The sequence below is a fragment of the Astyanax mexicanus genome, chromosome 24, assembly GCF_023375975.1.
Source record: "Astyanax mexicanus isolate ESR-SI-001 chromosome 24, AstMex3_surface, whole genome shotgun sequence".
NCBI lineage: Eukaryota > Metazoa > Chordata > Actinopteri > Characiformes > Acestrorhamphidae > Astyanax > Astyanax mexicanus.
Window position 1 is genome coordinate 31,359,788 of NC_064431.1, and position 19,975 is coordinate 31,379,762.

The 19,975-nt window shown below is 38.0% G+C and overlaps 1 protein-coding gene across 1 annotated transcript; it reads right to left on the reverse strand.

Annotated features, from left to right (window-relative positions):
* Positions 1 to 565: 565 nt before the first annotated feature.
* On the reverse strand, positions 566 to 18,504 carry slc25a34 (solute carrier family 25 member 34). Its single transcript, XM_022682529.2, has 6 exons — positions 18,313 to 18,504; positions 16,092 to 17,055; positions 10,224 to 10,289; positions 5,639 to 5,791; positions 4,498 to 4,632; positions 566 to 3,474 (listed from the first exon to the last, which is right to left on the reverse strand). Exons 2-6 carry the CDS (start codon positions 16,587 to 16,589, stop codon positions 3,298 to 3,300), a joined length of 1,029 nt encoding a protein of 342 aa, XP_022538250.1. The 5' UTR covers positions 16,590 to 17,055; positions 18,313 to 18,504; the 3' UTR covers positions 566 to 3,297.
* Between the last annotated feature and the right edge of the window lie 1,471 nt (positions 18,505 to 19,975).

Sequence of the window (19,975 nt, forward strand, 5' to 3'; positions counted from 1 at the left end):
TTACAATTCTTGTATAGGACCTTAATTCAATTTAATTATTAATTATAATTTAATTCAATTAAAAAATTAATTAATATTTTTTTTGTGGAGGGTGTTGAGTTGTGCTGCTTGAATCCAGTAAAATGATAAACACTCGGACACAAACACACACTCAAGTCATTAACATTATTTATTATTACTAAATTCTTTCAGATTTAGGTTAATATGTTAAAAAATACAAGGAAATCACTCTGTTACATCTTCATATAAGACTACTGATACTTCATATAAGTTACTGATACAGTTAAGGCAGTCAGATCATTATCATTATATGGAACCTCAGGTTCAGTGTGGGGACTTTTAAATACGAGGCTTTAACAAAAATCAGCTTTTCTTCATCACTTCATCTCATACTGCAGTCAGCGGATCCAGCATTTAGTGACCTTCATCAGAAACGTTAACGTTCTGCTGGAGATCTTTTTTTCTTAGTGGATTATTAAATAAAAAATGCATTAAATCTACAGTTTTACAGTTAGCAGTAGCTTCACTGCAAAAAAAAAAACAACATAAAAAACACATATTTTGCCTCCACGTGTCTTTCACCTGCATAAATAAATATATGCTTAGTGATATCCCCCTCACTTTCCATCACACAGACACACACACACACACACACACATACGCACACACACGCACGCACACACACACACACACACAGCTAGTGATGGGTATTCCAGGTCTAAGAAGTAAAAACCATAACCCTGGGATGGGTTTTTACTGTCCGAAGCTGGATTACCCATCTCTACACAGCTTATCTTTAACCTTCAAGTTCTTTTGACAAAAGTAGACCACAAAAACACACATATTACTGCTGATTTAAATTAAACGACCCTAAAAAAACAGGATAGTTTGGTTCTATTTCCTTCCAATCTATAGAAATGAAGACAAAACTGTCCTCCATGTTCTCAGTCTGAGCAGTAGAGAGTTGAGGTGGTGCAGGATTCAACTACTACCCTCCACCCAGACCCAGATATTCAAAGAAATTAAGGTTTTTTTTGTCTTAGCTTCATTTTCATAGACCTAAAACACAGTTTCTGTGTGGATAAAAGGCCAAAATGCAGACAAAAACCTTAAAAACCTTTAAATATATCCGGATTCATGTGCACACTGTCTCAGACTGCCTTCATTGAGTTTTCAGTGCAGCCTAAAGTACCAGAAGCAGAGCAGATATTTCCACTGGATTCACAGTTTCACCAGTTTCATGTATTTAATTTAACCCATGAAATTAAAGTATTGATCAGGAGCTCACTGGTTCGAATCCTGTTCATGCAGCTTGCCATCAGCACAATTGCAGAGCACAATTGTTCTTGCTCTCTCTGGGTGGGTACAACAGATGGAGCTCTTCTCTCTCCCCTCATCACTCCTAGGGTGATGTGGATCAGCACAAGGCTGCGTCTGTGAGCTGATGTATCAGAACCGAGTCGTTGTGCTTTCCTCCGAGCGTTAGCGCTGTGATGCTACTCGGTAATGCTAAAGCATCAGCACCAGTTCAAACAGAGGCGGAGTCTGACTGTGTCGGAGGAGGCGTGTGCTAGTCTTTACTCTCCTGGTGATGGTGGGCATCACTAGTGATAGAGGGAGTCCTAATAAGTGGGTTAGGCAATTAGCTGTGTAAATTTGCAGTTTTTCTCTGTTCACAGATGAGATGAGCCAAAACTCCTATAGTCCAGTTTTACCCCCAAGTTGCTGCCAGAGATTAATGATAAGCACATGAGATCATTAAAAGAAGATAACATAATGTTTTAAACTCTATTTGGACTTGGTCCAGATCGAGTGCTATAGCCGAAACCAGGAACAAATACTATCAAGTCAACCACGTTTACAAAAAAAATGCACATAACCTCATAAGAACCTCCAAGAACATCACTGAGTCAATTCTTCTATAAAACCTAAAACTTTTCAGCCTCTGCAGCAGCAGTAGCACTCGATAAAGGTTTGACAATATATCGATATTGCTATATATTGTATCATCATTTTTGTTTGTGATAAATTATTACTACATGGCGTCAAATATAAAAAAAAATATTTTATGATTGGCGCACTAAACCCAAAACTCACCCCTCCTCAATTAGACTTACTAAAGTTACTGCTTCATTACTCCACCTGGTGGAGCTATAATCAAATGAATAGGGTTAATTCTGTGAAACTGAAACACCAATAAATCAATAATTTCTAGAATTTGCTTATTTACGAGTATTTTATCTACTTCAGTAACACAGATGCTGTCAAGTATTGTAGAGAACGGTCTTGCGATATATTGAGTATTGTGATATTATCGTATCGTGAGGTCCCCTGTGAATCCCGACACTAATACTTAATGCCTTTCTTACTACATAACAGGTGTTTTATGGAAGAGTTCCATGTTTAGCAGTGGTAGCAAAAGGTCACAATGCAACCTTAGGAGATCCTGAGTTCTAAGTATTGTTCCAAAATTCAATTCTGGATAAAGTTATTGCTAGAACTTCATTATAAAAGTTACAGGAGTTGGACAATGAAACTGAAACACCTGGTTTTAGAGCACGATAATTGATTGTGGTGACGGACAGTTCTGGTGGAAACAGGAGAGTTGAGGTGCACATTGAATTCTGCGTGATTTGATCAGCCGTGGTTTTATGTTTTTCGGATACAATCCGGGTTAGCACCCGAACATCCCTTTCAGACAGCTTCCTCTTACAGCATCCACAGTTAATCCTGTTGGATGTGGTTGGTCCTTCTTGGTGGTATGCTGACATTACCCTGGATACCGTGGCTCTTGATGCATCACAAAGACTTGCTGTCTTGGTCACAGATGCTCCAGCAAGACGTGCACCAACAATTTGTCCTCTTTTGAACTCTGGTATGTCCCCCATAATGTTATAGTGTGCATTGTAATATTTAGAGCAGAACTGTGCTCTTACCCTGCTAACTGAACCTTCACACTCTGCTCTTACTGGTGCAATGTGCAATTAATGAAAATTGAACACCAGGCTGCTCCAATTTAGCCATGAAACCTAAAATCCCACACTAAAATGATGGCAGGTGTTTCAGTTTCATTGTCCAAACCCTGTACATTATTTCCAGCAGTGAAAGTTCTCAGTGCTTTTTCTTCCACAGAACAGCACAGAACAGCTAATGGACCCGGCCCAGTCTTCCTTGTGCGTGATTCCAGGACTCCACACAGATCCAAAAACATAAATCATGTAAATAACTCTTGATAACTCTTTAAAAGAGTGAAGTGAGTTCTGTCTCCTGCAGTGTGGCGATGGGGGGCGTTCCTCCTCACACTGTGTAGTGTTGCAGTGCTTTTTGCCTCATTAAGTCCCACAGCAGCATGCTGAGCATCGTGTGAGGAGCCAAGCGGATGAACACCGGCCCCATTCCCTTATACAGACCCAGCACACCTTCCGTACCACACACCTTCACCAGGCAGTCCAGAAACCCAGAGTACAGGCGACCCTAAAGGAGAAGAGAGGAGAGGAGAGGAGAGGAGATAATAAGGTTAGATTGGGGGAAAAATATATAATTCCGGGTTATGCTACTTCTCCATCAGCAGCCGGAGTCTGAGCGAGCATAGTTATAGCCATGGCCATTTCTGGATAGATACAGTAGATGGTGCTCTTTCTCCCCACATCATTCCTAATGTAATGTTAATCAGCACAGCCTTCTGTTAGCTGTTGTATCAGATCTGGGTCACTGTGCTTTCCTCTCTCTAAGTGCGCTGTGATGCTACACAGTGATGCTTTTACACTTTACATATAGTTTTAGGATCATTGCTAGTGATATAGGGGGGTAATATAGTGAGTCTGTGGGGCAATATGCCTCCCAAATTGGGGAAGAAAATGGGATAAAATTAAAATTAAAAATCTATTATTACTTAAAAAAGAGAGAGTCGAGAGAAAGGGACTGAAACAGAAGGGAAGAAATAGAAGCGAAAGGAAACAAAATAGAATAGAATAGAAGATAAAACAAGAGAAGGGAGAGAAATAACAAGGAACAAGAGGAATTGGAAGACAAGGAAAGGAATATAAAAGAAAGGAAAGAAAAGACCAAAGAAGGTAAAAGACGAGAAGATAGAAGAGATAACAAGGGATGGTGAAAGAAAGAAACACAAAGGAAGGAAAGAAAATGGAAAATAATGTAATAGAACTGAAGGATAAGGAAGAAAAGATGAAGAAAGGGAATAGAAGGGAAGAAAATTAAGGAAAACACAAGAAATAAAAAAAAAGGAAAACGTAGAAAATTGTGAAGAGACAGGATATGGATTTAAATAGCAGAATAATATAAAAGGAAAGACAATAAAACGAAAAAACAAAAATAAATAAAAAAAATTGGGAGTGTGAAGAGAATCAGGCTGAAACTTGTAAAGAGAAAATGAGTGTACACACACACACCACACACTGTTGCAACAAAGTGCGTGATGACAGATTAAAGTGTACACATCATTGTGTGTGTGTGTGTGTGTGTGTGTGTGTGTGTTACCCTCTTCAGCTCATCCACAGGCTGGTTGTAAAGTCTGGTGCTGATCACATCGAATGGGGTCATGGTGATTGCGACGGCGACGCCGCTGATCATAGCAGCGTTCAGAGCGATCAGCCAGCTGTCCGGACTGAACCACTGGAGGAAAAGGGGGAAAAGGGGGGTTATATTATTATAACGGGTATGTTTAGACTTAGATCTTTGCAAATAAAAGGAACACGTATTACCACTGATAAAAGCAATGTCACAATGCTGGATTAAATTTTCTTGTATAATCTGTTTATTTCTTTCACAAGTTCAAACATCACATATTACACATTTACACAATCTGCTTACTCTATCCCAACGCATATTTACCCTCTCCCTTCTGTTCAGAGTAAATATTTTTTTGCCACTTCACTGTATAAAATGAAGAGACCACTTCAGTTTCTGAATCAGTTTCTCTGATTTTGCTATTTATAGGTTTATGTTTGAGTAAAATGATCATTTTTGTTTTATTCTATAAACTACAGACAACATTTCTCCCAAATTACAAATAAAAATATTGTCAGTTAAAGCATTTATTTGCAGAAAATGAGAAATGGCAGAGCTTTTAGACCTTTAATTATGCAAAGAAAACAAGTTCATATTCATAAAGTTTTAAGAGTTCAGAAATCAATATTTGGTGAAATAACCCTGGTTGGTTTTAAATCACAGTTTTTTTTTCATGCATCTTGGCATCATGTTCTCCTCCACCAGTCTTACACACTGCTTTTGGATAACTTTATGCTGCTTTACTCCTGGTGCAAAAATTCAAGCAGTTCAGTTTGGTGGTTTGATGGCTTGTGATCATCCATCTTCCTCTTGATTATATTCCAGAGTTTAATCTTATAAGTCTTATATAATATTCAAATTTTCTGAGACACTGATTTTTGGGTTTTCATTGGCTGAAAGCCAAAATCATCAACGAAAAAGAAAAGAAAAGAAATAAACGCTTAAAATTGATCACTCTGTGTGTTATACATTGATTGAAACAGTGATTATGAAACTTACTATGTGATTAATTATGTAATTACAATTAAATTATGGTTGTGTTAACTCAGCTCATCCTTTGCACAGGTAAGTTAATGCAGTGTACTGTCCACCTGAGCCAATCCACCCTCACCTGTACATGTGCCACCCACTCTTTGGCTGAGCTGAAAGTGGCCAGCTGAGCGGCTGAGCCCACCATCACCCTGGGCACGGCTCCGTTCACCCCCCTCCACAATCCCATCAGCCCCTCTCTCCTGTATATGGTGGCAAAGGCACTGGAAACACCCTGAAAGGGACAAATACAGGAATAACCATCCATTATTGCGATTCTTTATTCCTTTTTTTTACCTTTTTTGCTTTTATTTTATTAAACTTATGTTTTATTAGATTATATTTGATCAAGAAAGAGGCAAAATCCTGTTGCGCTCCTGTGTCTTCAGCACTGAGCAGCACTTTAGGGACCGTAGAAAAAATACCGGACAAAATGAATAATGAATAATGAAGGTCGCATTGTGAGAAAGTTTTATTTATTCATTACTCATTTTGTCAAGTATTTTTCCTACGGTCCCTAAAGTGCCGCTCAGTGCTGAAGACACAGGAGCGCTGCGGGATTTTGCCTCTTTCTTGATCAAATATTATCAAATAAAAGTTTAGTAAATATAGTCTCTTGTTTATCATCGTAAAAAAAGCAGTAAAAGAGAATTAAAGCACACCCTGCACTGACCTGTAATACAAACAATACCATTATTATTACAGTGTGAATGCAATTATGAGCTTAAAACGCACAGTGGAGCAAACATTAAGACTAGCAGGATATTAAAGAGCTGTCGCTTTAAACATTTCTTGGTTTTAAATCAAAGTTACATCATAGCTTTCCATAAATATGAGCAGATTAAATGACAGAGTCAAAAATAGCTGTTCTCCAGGCATCTGCTGGAGGAAAGATGCCCTTAAAAGGTAAAACCCAAAGCCTGAAGCAGCAGAGTTTTATATAAAAGGATCTTTTTAGACACAAGAACGACATACGACTTACGAGGACCCTCACAATCTTAGAGATCAAGTAACTTAACATAAATACTTTCTTACGTTACTTACTGGAATAATTATTTTTACATTTTCACACAATTATCTGAACTTTCTACTCCTTACATTTTAATAAAAACAGCTTGTTTGTTTGCATATAACAGTAATTAAGACCTGTTTTCCATCAGAATAGACCACGAACCACCCAATTAAAAGGTTCGCCAGCCAATGAAACAGTTGCTTAGCCCCACCCACTGCACTGGAAAACAAAGCAACTTGGACATTAAGGCATAGCAGCATTAGAGCTAATTTTCACTAATTTTATGTGGTTTAGAATACTTGATATAATGTTAATTAACTGTTTAGAGGTGATTTGTGAAATTAAAAGGTCAATATCCTTCTGAGACCCTGCGTCCTCAAACGTGGACATTAAATTTCTGCTCCTTGACACTTCATTTTTGGCCTCATATGAAGACACTGCTCCTCCCATCTATTGGTCACATGACGACAGGAATCCCAGTCAAAGGTTTCTACAGCCAGTCCAGACATTAACATGGGGCACGTAAAGATTTGTATTTAATTCTATACTAGCTTTTTTACTTTGTAGAAAGCATTTTTTGTTGTTTTTGGACTGATTGGATCCTTCTGAACTCAAATGGAAAGGACAATTTTTACATGTTAAATAAACCACTGTTTTTTTTTGTTCTTTTTTTTTTTGCTAAAATAACTTCTTTTATACAGTCAAAGTTTAGTTTTTATACTTGTTAGGTCCTACTAATCCTAAAACATAATAGGACAAATTAAAAATGCACAAGTCTGGGTCTCAGGAGGATATTAAACATACAATAAAAATGCTAAACAATGCAATGGACATTAACAAGCAATTAAATATTTAAGTTATTGGAATTTCATTTTTATATTGAGTTTATATTAAAATAACAGGACATTAAAAAACAGCATATTTTTATTTTCCAATCACTGGAATACAATTCAGGTCTGAAAGGGTTAATATATTTACAATAGAACATTATAGTCATTATGGCTTTTTTTCTCCTTACATTACTTTTATACTTTAAGTAGTTTTTAAAACCAGTACTTTTACACTTTTACTTAAAGAGTAAAAAGCTGAGTTGATATTTTAAACATTAAAAAATTTTCCTTCTTTAGGCACTGGAGCTACAACGCTAATCAAGCTAACAAGCTACAGAAGCATGCTTAGCATAATGCTAACTGCACCTAAACTTTATCTGCAAGTCGGTCCACGTTTCTAGATAACAAGTCTATTTGAGATTACTCAGCATTTTTACAGGATTCGAGACACTGCTTTACGTCGAGGTCATGCGGTCAAGACTGTATAATAATGAATTATTAACAGAACAGACGAGAGGAAGCACAGTTTCTGACCCTCAGCTCAGATACTGCAATGATGAGCTCAGCAGGAGAACACTAACGAAGGTCTGATAACAGTTCACACTCATCTGCATACTCAGGCCTTTTTTTTATTATTAAAATGGGCTTAGTTCTTCTTTATGAGCTGAAATGTGTCGTTTAAATGATAGCATGAACTGTTCCAAAAAATAATAATAAAAATAATAATAGTAATAAATACGATTTAATTCAGAACCATTGGCTTTACTAATTTAGCTAAAGGCATGCAGTGTATCCTGGCCTAGATGATCTTGCATTTTTTTATTGTATTATGTAAAAGTTAGTTTTAGCTTAATTTTAACTTTTTTGTTTTGTTTTGTTGTATTAATCTTATCTCTTTTATCTTAATTTCGTATGAATTAAACCAAGTTTTATAATAATAATATTTTTTGTATTCTAATTCTATTTTTATTTTTTTCTATTTCTATATTTTAACTAGTGTTATTTTATTATTTTATTCAATTATTAAATGTAGGTATTTAGTCATTGTCTTTGTCATTTCAATTCCTGTTTTTGTAAATGCTCTGCTGGATTTTCTCAGTCAGTTTTATGAGGTGGAGTCACCTGGAATTCAGGCTTTCAGTTAACAGCTGTGCTGAACTCATCAAGAGTTAATTACTTGAATTTCTTGTCTCTTAATGTTAAAGTTTGAGAGCATCAGTTAAAGTAAAGTAGTGAAGAGGTAGAGTTACAGGTATACAGTGAATATTTGAGTAATGTTCTAATCCAGATTATTGCAAGAATTAAACATTATGATGAAATTGGCACTCATCAGGACCGCCATGGGAAAGAAAGAGCGAGAGTTGGGAAAGTTAGCAGCTCCCTAGATAAGAGTATCTAAATGCTTCTTCATAGACTATTTTGGTTTATTTAACACTGTTTTTAAGTTACTACATTATTCCTTATGTGTTTCTTCATAATCTGATAGATCACTTCACTATTCATTTACTATGTATAAAAATATAAAAATTAAAATATTGAATGAGACTAACACTCTAAGCTGATTTATGATTTATGAAACTATGCTTTTTACGTTCTGGCTGAACCCATGCTTTAAATTCCTGTGTAAAAATACATGAGGAAACATCCATTACAGAACTATCGCTTTAATGAGACGCTCCAGATCTGCTGAACTGATATTAACCCCAAAAGCTGGTTATAAAAAGATGAGATGTTTGACCAAAGGCCAGTCAGTTATTGCGTAAGTACTGTACGTGTGTGTGTGTGTGTGTGTGTGTAGGTTTGTCAGTCTAAAGGTCCTATGCTTGTCATCTGGTTTGGCACACCTCTATTTGCTGAATCCTGATTGGCTGCAGCTGCTGACCTGCAGGAGGTGTGTCAAGGAGGCTGATGTGGAAAATCACATATACATGCCATGAATGACGAACGCGTCATACCATTTTTTAGAGAGGTAATACTGTACATACACCAGTTTCAATGTTTGAAATACTAATAAAGAGTGCTTTCACTAATAAAATTAGTAAAACTGAATTATTAGATATGTAAGATTGTGTTTTTATGCACTAATTCACATGTTAATGAGATGTTATATACAAATTATTTTAAATAAAATCATTTTTAAAGTAAAATGTATAATAATTAATCAGTTCTGCATTTAAAGTAGAGGTAGTCTGCATAAAATGTAATTTGCTCGTTTTTCCCCCACTAATTTATGCAGCGTTCATCAGAAGGTTTTATATATTAGATAAATACATGGTTACTTAAGAAAATACATTAAAAAAAATTAAAAGAAGGAATGAATTATTAGACATGTAAGATTGTGTGATTGTGATTTTTTTATGCATTTTATTTAGCTTTATATAGAATTTCGAGAACAGGTTTGAGCCCCAGTGATGCCCCAGCCATACGTCTTTGCCTAGTTGTCCCAGAAAGCCTAATGTTTTTTTTTCTCTCTCTCTCTGGATAGGTAAGATGCCCCTCCCTCTCCCCCGTCACTCAATTTGGCGATACTAGCCAGTGCGTGAGTTAGCAAATATAGTAAAATAAGCAGTTAGTGTTCTCCTCCAAGCGTGTTGAACGTGTTGTTGTACTCCAATACAGCCCCAGTCATGCAAACCAAGTGTAATCAAGCATTACAATAAAAGTGAGGAGAGAGCGCCACCTACCCACCCAGAGAAAGTATAGCCAATTGCACTCTCTCCGACTCTGGCTGCTGTAGCTCCGGGGAAGTAGCAGTTTCGAAATTCGAAATGAATGGTAGTGTAAGGTTAAGTTTAGATATTTGAGTTCTGAAGACAGTTGCTGACCTGGTGGTTGTGTTGGTGACCCACAGCGATGGCCGCTACCGTCTGCGCCTGCAGGTGAGTTTTTACCTGGAGAGAAAACAAAAACACCTTTATTCACCCTGTCGAGAGCTTTACTTTCCCCTGAAGAGATCTCCATCTCCGTCTGAACAAACACACTCTCTCTCTCTCTCTTTCTCCACTGGAATGAAGAGCGTAACACGAGAACATCACCTCACTCAGCTCCACAACAATAACCCATCTGTACACTCCAGACACAACCATCAGCTTTCAGACCTTTACAAACACACAGCTACAGCTCCGGGTTTTAGAAACGTACACTGAATTGCATTAAAGTAAAATGTATAATTATTAATACATCAGTTGTGCATATAAAGTAGAGATAGTCTGCATAAAATTTAATTTAATTTACTAGTTTAAAAACAAAAATCCAACTAATTTCTGCAGTTGTCATCAGAAGGTTTTTTATACTAGACGGTTAACTGATAACTTCAGGAAATATCAAACAAAATGAATGAATATTAGTGAACTAAGCATTTTAAATCTAATCATGAACAAAAATATTTAAAAGTAGTGTTTAAAAATATATAGAAAAAGGTAAAAAGTGGCAGTATACATCACATCTCATAAACTCATGAAATCAAAAGTTTCCAAGTTTCTCTTGTATCAATTTGAGAATTCCGAGTTTTCCAATCTCGTAAACTTTTGTATCAATTTGAGAATTTCAAGTTTTCCCTTCTCGTAAACTATTGTATTAATTTGAGAATTCAGAGTTTTCCAATCTTGTAAATACTTGTATCAACTTAAATTCATAATTCCCCAATCTCGTAAACTCTTGTATCTACTTGAATTCCAACGCTGTGATCCGGTGATCAGATATAACACTGCTTTAGTCCGGTGGAGGAGTGGGTGAGGAGCTATTGCTCATGAATATTAATACATGCAAACATATCACCTCTGATTGGCTAACAGCACTGCAAAACCAGGAGGCAGAGAGACGGACAACAGTTAGAAACATTTAAAAAAATAAAGACATTTTTGCACTAATAACAGTCATCGCAATGTCATATGTTATTTTACAACATGTGTAATAATGCCCTGCTAAGAGCAGTTCAGCCAGTTCAGACCTAGTCTTAGAGTCTCTGTAAAACACCAAATCCACCGGAGATCCTATTTAAACCTATAGTTACACAAAGAGGTGGGTAATCCAGGTCCAGAAAGTAAAAATCCACCCCAGGGTGGATTTTTACTTTTAACTACTGTAAACAAAGCTCACTTGAAGATCTCTTGAAGAGCTCTGAATTACTGGGTAAAGTATATAAACACTGATGTGTTATTCGCACAAATAACACCGGAATGAACTGCATGCTGTTCCTAGTGCTGTTATTCTAGCTCCTGTCTGACGAGACGGCGTCGCTGCCCGGCTTCAGCTCTGCCTGTGGGCGGTCTCGAGCCGAGGTGGGCGGGGCCATGAATACTAATTCCCAGGTTGATGTAGACACAGTGCTTTTCCTGATCGACTCGTTTTCCTGAATATTTTCTTTTACTAGCTGCTGCAGCATAATAAACTCAGCGAGACCTACTGTATTTCACAAACAACAAGAAAAAAGAGATTTTAGCGGAAGGAGACCTTTAATTGTTTTACTGGGTAAAGCGTGTCTGATTTGTGACTAGGGGTGGAATAATATATCGATATTGTGATACGTTTTACTGAAATCGCAGGCACTCTTAACTCCCTAAACCTCTCCAAAATTAGACTTAGTAAAGTTACTGCTTCATTACTCCACCTGGTGGCGCTATAATCAAATGAATAGGGTTAATAAACCTACGATTAAAAATATTGGTTGTTAAATTGCGTAAAACTGACACAAATAAATGCATAATTCCTGGTATCTGATTATTTAGGAGTATTTCATCCTCTTTAGGACCACAGATGCTGTAAAGTATCATAGAGAACTGTCTGGAGATATATCTTATCGTGAGATTCCCTGTGAACTTTTGCTTTATTTGCTCTGATTCTGAAGTCCTGCTGTTTTAAACAGTGCTCTGTTTATAAAAGCATGTTTTTCCCCTTTCACCCTTTTCTCTGGTCCGTTTTACTGGCTGTATTGTTTTGGTAGGTGTGGTCAGTGCAGTGACCTCCCCTCCCCCTCCTGCTCTGAAAAACACCGCACAGCTCACAGTATTAAACCTCCATCAGTGCCCGTCAGCGCTGTCACTCACTCAGTGCTAACAGATTCATTAGTAACTGCTGGTAAACATGTTACACCTGGTAACCGAGCTGCTGTTTCCCCGTCGCTCTGCTCTCTAGGCACTCGCTCAGAGCGGCAGTGGGGTGAGGGGTGATCTGAGGGCCTATATATAGTGACCTGAATACACACTTATACCCAAACAGTCGATGAGGCGTATTGAGTTACAGAAGACCTGATGATGCAGCCATTGATGTACGGGAAAACATAGAGCCAAATGCGGTAAATACAAGATAAAACAACAGCAGCAGCTGCAGCAGCTTCAGCAGTGAGTGCATGGGGGTAGCAGAACATGTGCAGATACATACAGGAGCATTTGTCTCAGAAAATTATTTCAATTACAATATTTTGTATGTTTTGTAATACACATGTTTATTTCATTCGCGTGCATTGGAACAACACAAAAAACAAAGGGAAAAAATAGCCTAAATTATATTATAATTTAATGCAAAACTAGAAAAAATGTCTGAACAAAATTACAGTATTGGCACCTCAAAATTGTGGGTGAATTACTTTATTTCAAGCATGTGATGCTCATTTAAACTCACCTAATGAAAGGCTGCAACGCAGGATATTCAAGCTGTCCTGCAGGCTCAGGGTGCATCAGCGTCAGTGCGAAATATCCGCCGACATTTGAATAAAATTAAAAGCAATGGCAGCAGACCCATATAAAAGCTAAGTTATCAAATTAGTTCACAGGTAACTACACACCTAAAACCAAATTAAAAAGGAGAGAAGTTGGACAGAAAAGAAAATCTCATAAAAAGGCTGCAACACAAATTAGTCTGGATGGTGGATATGGAGCCCCAATCAAGTTCCAAAGAAATTCAATTTGTCCTGCAGGCTCAGGGTGCATCAGTGTCAGCTCCAACTATCCGCAACTTTAGAATGAAATGTGAGTAAGCCAAAATCCTTCTAGGAAAACGTCTTGTGGACAGATAAGACCATGATAGAGCTTTTAGTAAAGAACATCATTCTACATTCTACTGAAAACAGAAAGAGGTCTACAAAGGAAAGAACAAAGAACCTACAGCCAAATATGCTGGAGGTTCAAAGATGGTTGAGGTTGTGTTGCTGCCTCTGGCACTGGGTTCCTGGACTGTATGAAAGGTATCATGAAATCTTGAGATTTCCAAAAGATTTTGGGTCGAAATGTAGGGCCTATATAGTGATATAAAGCTGGGTTTGAGTTCTAGGCTTCATGGGTCTTGCAGCAGGACAATGACCCCAAACGAAGTTCAAAAATGAGTCTGGATCTAAATCCCATTGAAGACCTGTGGAGAGATCTTAAAGACACCCTTCAAATATGAAAGACTTGGAGAGGTTTGCAGAATAAGAGTAGTGAAAATTCTAGTTAGTGGTGTAAGAAGCTTGTTGATGGTTATAGAAAGTGATTGATTTCAGTGGTATTTTAATAGGGTGTGAGTTTTGCATAAAAATTATATAAATTTTGGCTTTTTTCTTCATGTTTTTTTTGTTGTTTCAATACACACAAAGGAAATAAACATGTCTATAACAAAATGTGTAATTGCAATACTTCATTTTCTGGATAAAACTCAGGGTTATCAACACTTTTGATCATGACTGTGTTAGCATCTTTGTCTTTTTTTTTCACTGACTTCCTTTTTTATATTTTCTTCTTGTTTTTAGTCATTTCAATCCAACCAGCAGCAATTTCATCTTCTATTTAAGAGCTGGTGATGATTTACACACACTTCACCAACACTCCACTCAGATACAGATAGAAAAAGAGAGCGAGAGAGAGAGAGAGAGAGATAGAGAGAGACACAGACAGACAGAAAGACAGACAGACAGATAAAAGGAAAAGAGTGAACAAGAAGAAAGAAGAGATGGGGGAAAAAATGAGGGTTAAAGAGAAAAAAAGAAAAATAGTAGAGAAAGTAATACAGAGAGAGACAGGAAGAGAAAGAAGGAGAAAGAGGAAGAAAAATATAGAAAAGAAAGAGAAAGATGGGAAAAGATGAGGTAACAGAACAGAGAGAGAGAGAGAGAGGCAAAGGAAGAACAGCATGACAGAGAGATAACATAAGGAGATGGAGAGAAAATGGCAAGAAAGAAAAAAATAGAAAGAGGAGAGAGAGAGAGAGATTCACACAAAGTTATATGGGATGAGAAGTGAGAGAGAGAGAGAGAAAAAGAGAGAGAAGTGCAAAGAAAAGAGAGACAAGTAGGACGATGAGCAGTGAAAGAAGAGGAGTGAAAGACTGTCAGAAACAGAGAGAAAATGATAGAAGGACAGAGAGAGAAGAGAGAAAAGCATCTTTGTCTTTAAGTTTGTCTGCAGCAGTTTAAACAGTCTAATGCCTGCTTTCACTCTCTATAACTCTACATCAGCTTCGATTGCTTAGTGTTGTTTTAGCTCTGCTGCAGATGGATTTCTAACAAGTTGAACGTGCTGAACAAGACCAGCTAAACCCCACTAAGCACGAGGGTGAAGAATGCAGTGTGTGACAGCAGCTCAGGCTTAAATGGAAAATAGTTGTGCTTCACATGCACTGCAACTTTGGCCCAGTTCTGAACTGACGTTAGCCGGCAGCGGGATAGAGTTCATCCCCGGCCCCGGTCTGCACGGTCTCAGCGTGCTGATGAGTCATTTATAACTGGAAGAAACGAGGCACCTTTGGTCTCAAGCATTTCAGCTACGCTCACGTCCTCAAAGTCACGACCGCACACGTCTCAGAACCACGGAAATATCCTCAGCCCGAGTGCTGATCAGTCTGCAGAGCGTGGAAAGAATCTGGAGGATTATTATTAGGAAGACTAGTAATGTGTTTCCAAGCCTGTATAAAGGTTTTAATGAAGATCTGAATGGTTTCCTTGCAAAATCATCAAAATGAACTGATGTGAGGTCACAATTCATAATGTTCCTCAATAGAAGTGGGCAATACGGCGATATTTTATTGTATTGTAATCAATTTACTTATTAACAATATGCAATATTTTTTAAACATATTGAGGATATCATCAGTGTTTAAAACCCCCACTGTACCAGAGACTTCTTAATACCGCTATACAGCTCTGGAAAAAAGAGACCGCTTAAAAATTTTGATTTTCTTTGATTTTACCAAATTAAAAACCTCTGGAATATAATCAAGAGGAAGATGGATGATCACAAGCCATCAAACCACCAAACTGAACTGCTTCATTTTTTGCAACAGGAGTAAAGCAGCATAAAGTTATTCAAAAGCAGTGTGTAAGACTGGTGGAGGAGAACATGATGCCAAGATGCATGAAAAAAAACTGTGATTAAAAACCAGGATTATTCCACCAAATATTGATTTCTGAACTCTTAAAACTCTTAAAAATGAATATGAACTTGTTTTCTTTGCATTATTTGAGGTCTGAAAGCTCTGGATCTCTTTTTTTTGTTATTATTTCAGTCATTTCTCATTTCCTGCAAATAAATGCTCTAAATTACAATATTTTGATTTGGAATTTGGGAGAAATGTTGTCTGTAGTTTATAGAATAAAACAACAATGTTCATTTTACTCAAAAATAAATCTATAAATAGCTAAATCAGAGCAACTGATTCAGAAACTGAAGTTGTCACAAACTCTCACAAACACTTCCTTTTGTCTGCTGTGAAGTATGCAGTCTTACCAGGTAAGCAGGTGAGGCGATGAAGGCCCCCAGGGCCCCGGCTGCAGCTCCCGCCACTAAACTCCCCCCCGGGGCGTCCGTCAGTCCCGCGGCTTCAGTGTAGGAGTAGAACCCGAGCCGGACTCCGTTCATCAGGGCCTGGTAGATCAGGCCGGCCGTCAGACCCTTCTGCAGCCCCCGCAGGCCGTCGGTCCGGCCCACCACCCACAGGGCCTGCAGCACGCCGCGGTAATGCCGCTGGTACGAGCCCGGCGCCCGCAGCTCCCCCTGCAGCTGCAGACGGGTCTTCACTACCTCCAGGGGGTTGGTGAACACACAGGCCCCGCAGCAGGACAGCGCCCCCAGGGTGAAGTCCAGAGGGGGCCACAGGGCCCGGTGGGGCCTCGCGTGTCCAGGGCTGCTCCACGGTAAAGAGGGCATAGAGGTTGGGGTGATGAACGCCGCGGCGGCGGCGTTGGGTGGGTAGTTGATTAGCGGGGGCCCAGTCATGGTTGGCATAGTGGTATGTAGCTAGGTGTATGTTAGCTTGTGGGCATTAGCTGCTAGCAGCAGGTGATTAGCAGGAGAGTGGTTGATGTGGTGTTAAGCTTTCCACCATTCATTACAGCTCCTGAGAGAAGGTCAATAAAGACTGTATAATATAATATAATATAATATAATACACTGTAATATAATTAAGAGCTTATCAGCTGCTTTTCCGCTGCAATTTAACTCTACACCATCTGTGCGATGAGTCCCAGATTCCCAGAGGCTCCTGGTACAGGTCTGCAGGAGCGATAAGGCTGAAGTGGTTCAGTTACCTGCAGTGTTCGAGTAGTTTCATTAAGTTGCTTGTTAAAGTGCACAGTTTGCCCATCTCGGTAACCTGAGAGACGTGAGCCAATCACAGCCTTTCATCACTTTCATATTTCTCAGCTTCTCTTCTCTTCTTCTTCAGCAGCCTTCAGTGTGTAACCATTGACTTCTGTAAAACAAATAAACAAATAAATAAATACATGTATTCAACACACCTTTATTTCTGTGGTATTTCATTATTTGTTGCTAAAGTTTATGTTTAAAGTTTTTAAAAAGAATATGTTTTATATTTTAGATTCTATAAAGTATCTCCTCTTGTTTAGATTATCAGTTTTACACATCTCTGCTGCATTTTCTCAGTCAGCTTTATGAGGTAGAGTCACCTGAAATTCAGGCTTTCAGTTAACAGCTGTGCTGAACTCATCAAGAGTTAATTACTTATATTTCTCGCACTTTTTTGCACATTGTAAACTAAGTGTTTGTGTGTGTAAATTTGTTCAAAAACCACTGAATTTAATGTGTTTCTAAACTTTTGACTAGTACTGTATCAATTTATCTTACAGAGACGCCCTGATATAGCTTTAGAAAGAATTGTAATGTTTCTATGCCGTGCAGTTTAGCTTTTAATCAGCTGTAAAAAAAAAAAAAAAAAAAAAAAAAGAAACTTTTATTTAGCTAATTGGTTCTTACACAGACTGTTCATAACTTTAAAGCCTCTAATTTAAATGATCAGGTTAAATAAAACAATAATAAAATAAAACAATGGATTGTATAGTAGCACTGCAAACTGTTGGCCAATTGTAGGAGCCCGGCCAGCTAAATAATAATTACAACACACTACAACTGCAAAAAAATGAATATTAAAAGTGTATTTGTTAATATTATTGGATACAAAATATGATATAATATGGTATGGCATGATAATAATAATATGATTCTAATAATGCACTCCATCTACCCAGGACTGAACTAAAATAAATGATAGTGGACCGATATAATCTGATTATTAAATGGGCAATGAGAGCTGTATAAATGTTTCTTTTTGCTACAAATGTCAAAAAAAAACTGTACCCAAACATAATAATACAATTTTCACATTTCAGTATTTATGTAAAAATTTGGCAATATTATTGCTTACAATATGTTTTGTTTATTTCTTGTACATTTTAATTAATTTGAAATCAATAAAACATTAAATAATAATGTATGAGCTATACAATAAATACAAAAAAATAAATAAACGCTTAATCCCTGTATAAACAGTGGAAGTATCGCGCATGCGCACTAGCAGGGCTCTGAACTAGCGCTGTATAAACAGTGTGAGAGTGTGCAGGGCTGTGTTAAGGTGGTATCGCGGTGTGAAGTGCAGTTTATCGCGCTGTAAATCAGTTTAACTGCAGCAGCGCTGCTCGGGTTTCTCACTCACCGGCTCCGGTTTGCTCCGCGCGCCGCTCCGCGCTGTGTGCCGCTCCGCTATCAGTAAACACACCGCTTCAACCTGCGCCTCCACTCACAGCCCCGCCCACCCCGCAGCTCAGCCAATCACAGCGCCGCCTGCGCGCCACCGCCGAGTCTCCCTACCGCCCAGCCAATCAGAGCCCGCATTCCAGTCTCCATCCATACAGTGCACGGCCTTAAAGAGGGGAAATAGGGGAAAGGTTAAAGGGGGTTGGGGTGCGATGCGTCAGCACGAGCTCCATCACTAAACACACACACTCTAACACACATATACACACACTCTAACACACATAGATACACACAGACACAAACACACATTCAAACACACATGCAACTCTGGAAAAAAAAGAGAGCACTTCAGTTTCTGAATCAGTTTCTCTGATTTATCTATTTATAGGTTTATGTTTGAGTAAAATGAACATTGTTGTTTTATTCTATAAACTACAGACAACATTTCTCCCAAATTCCAAATAAAAATATAGTTATTTAGAGCATTTATTTACAGAAAATGAGAAATGGCTGAAATAACAAAAACAAAGAAAACAAGTTGTGTGAGGCATGAGCCGCAGCTTTTATTGGGTGGTATTTGTATTTTTGAACTAAAATGTAGCAACAAATTAATAAGACATATATGTTTTTAAGGCATATCATATCAGTCAGCAATCTCTCATCAAGAGGAACACTCACTACTTATTATACAATGTTATATGATGACAATTTCGTTCCACCTCATGTACCACATGTGATTAAAATTACAATAAAGTCTCCTTAAATCCTTGAAGTTGTTGTGAGGTATGAGCTACAGTTTATTATTGGGTAGTGTTTGTAGTTTCTTTTCTTGCATTTAATTGCTAAATTATATAAATATATAGTTCCAGTCTGTAGCATTCCAGGGTTCTTGTTCACAATACCATGGCAAACAAAGGCAACAGTGCCTGGCTGATTAACTGACAATCTAGATAGCATGTAATCTTTTAAAACCCCTTCTAAAAGTCTGTCAACATGTCTAGCAATTATCGATCTCTCATCAAGAGGAACACTGTCAACTACCCAAAAGTAGCCACTGAAATCCTGTTTATAGAGCAGTGAGGGAAAAATTTTAATGCCCTCTTGTGGCAAGACTATATTATTATAACATAACTAACTGCATGCATCTGGGTTTACAGTGCTTTTATCTTAGTGCTAACATAGTACTATCCTTTACTGTCCTTTATTAAATTAGCTTGCAGAAATTAGCTTTATTAACAATATGTTTCCGTTTTTTTAACACATTTTTATATGTGTTGCCAGAAATAAATGCCAGGTTCTAATACTAGTCACAACTCAACACTAGATTAATGGTTTATTGATGGTAAGTGGTGTTTAATTAAGCCGTAACTCTGTCCAGAAGTGGGATTAATGACTCCGGCATGGACAGGTTTATTTTTGCCACAGCGTGAGTCAACACATCTCCATCATAAACACAGTGTAACCGGCCCACTCCCTCCGAGACTATCTGCTTACACTGGGTTTGTGTGTCAGCATGCAAAGAGCAGACTAACACAGACACACACACACACACACACACACACACACACACACACATACACACACACACAGTACCCACACTGTGTGTAACTCTAGCTCTACTG

Coding starts and splice junctions, on each gene's coding strand:
- slc25a34 (XM_022682529.2), bottom strand. CDS start 16,589: ATGCCAACCATGACTGGGCCCCCGCTAATCAACTACCCACCCAACGCC. Junction 4,633..5,638: donor AGTGGGTGGCACATGTACAG/GTGAGGGTGGAT, acceptor CTTTTCCTCCAG/TGGTTCAGTCCGGACAGCTG. Junction 3,475..4,497: donor CTGTGGATGAGCTGAAGAGG/GTAACACACACA, acceptor CTTCTCCTTTAG/GGTCGCCTGTACTCTGGGTT.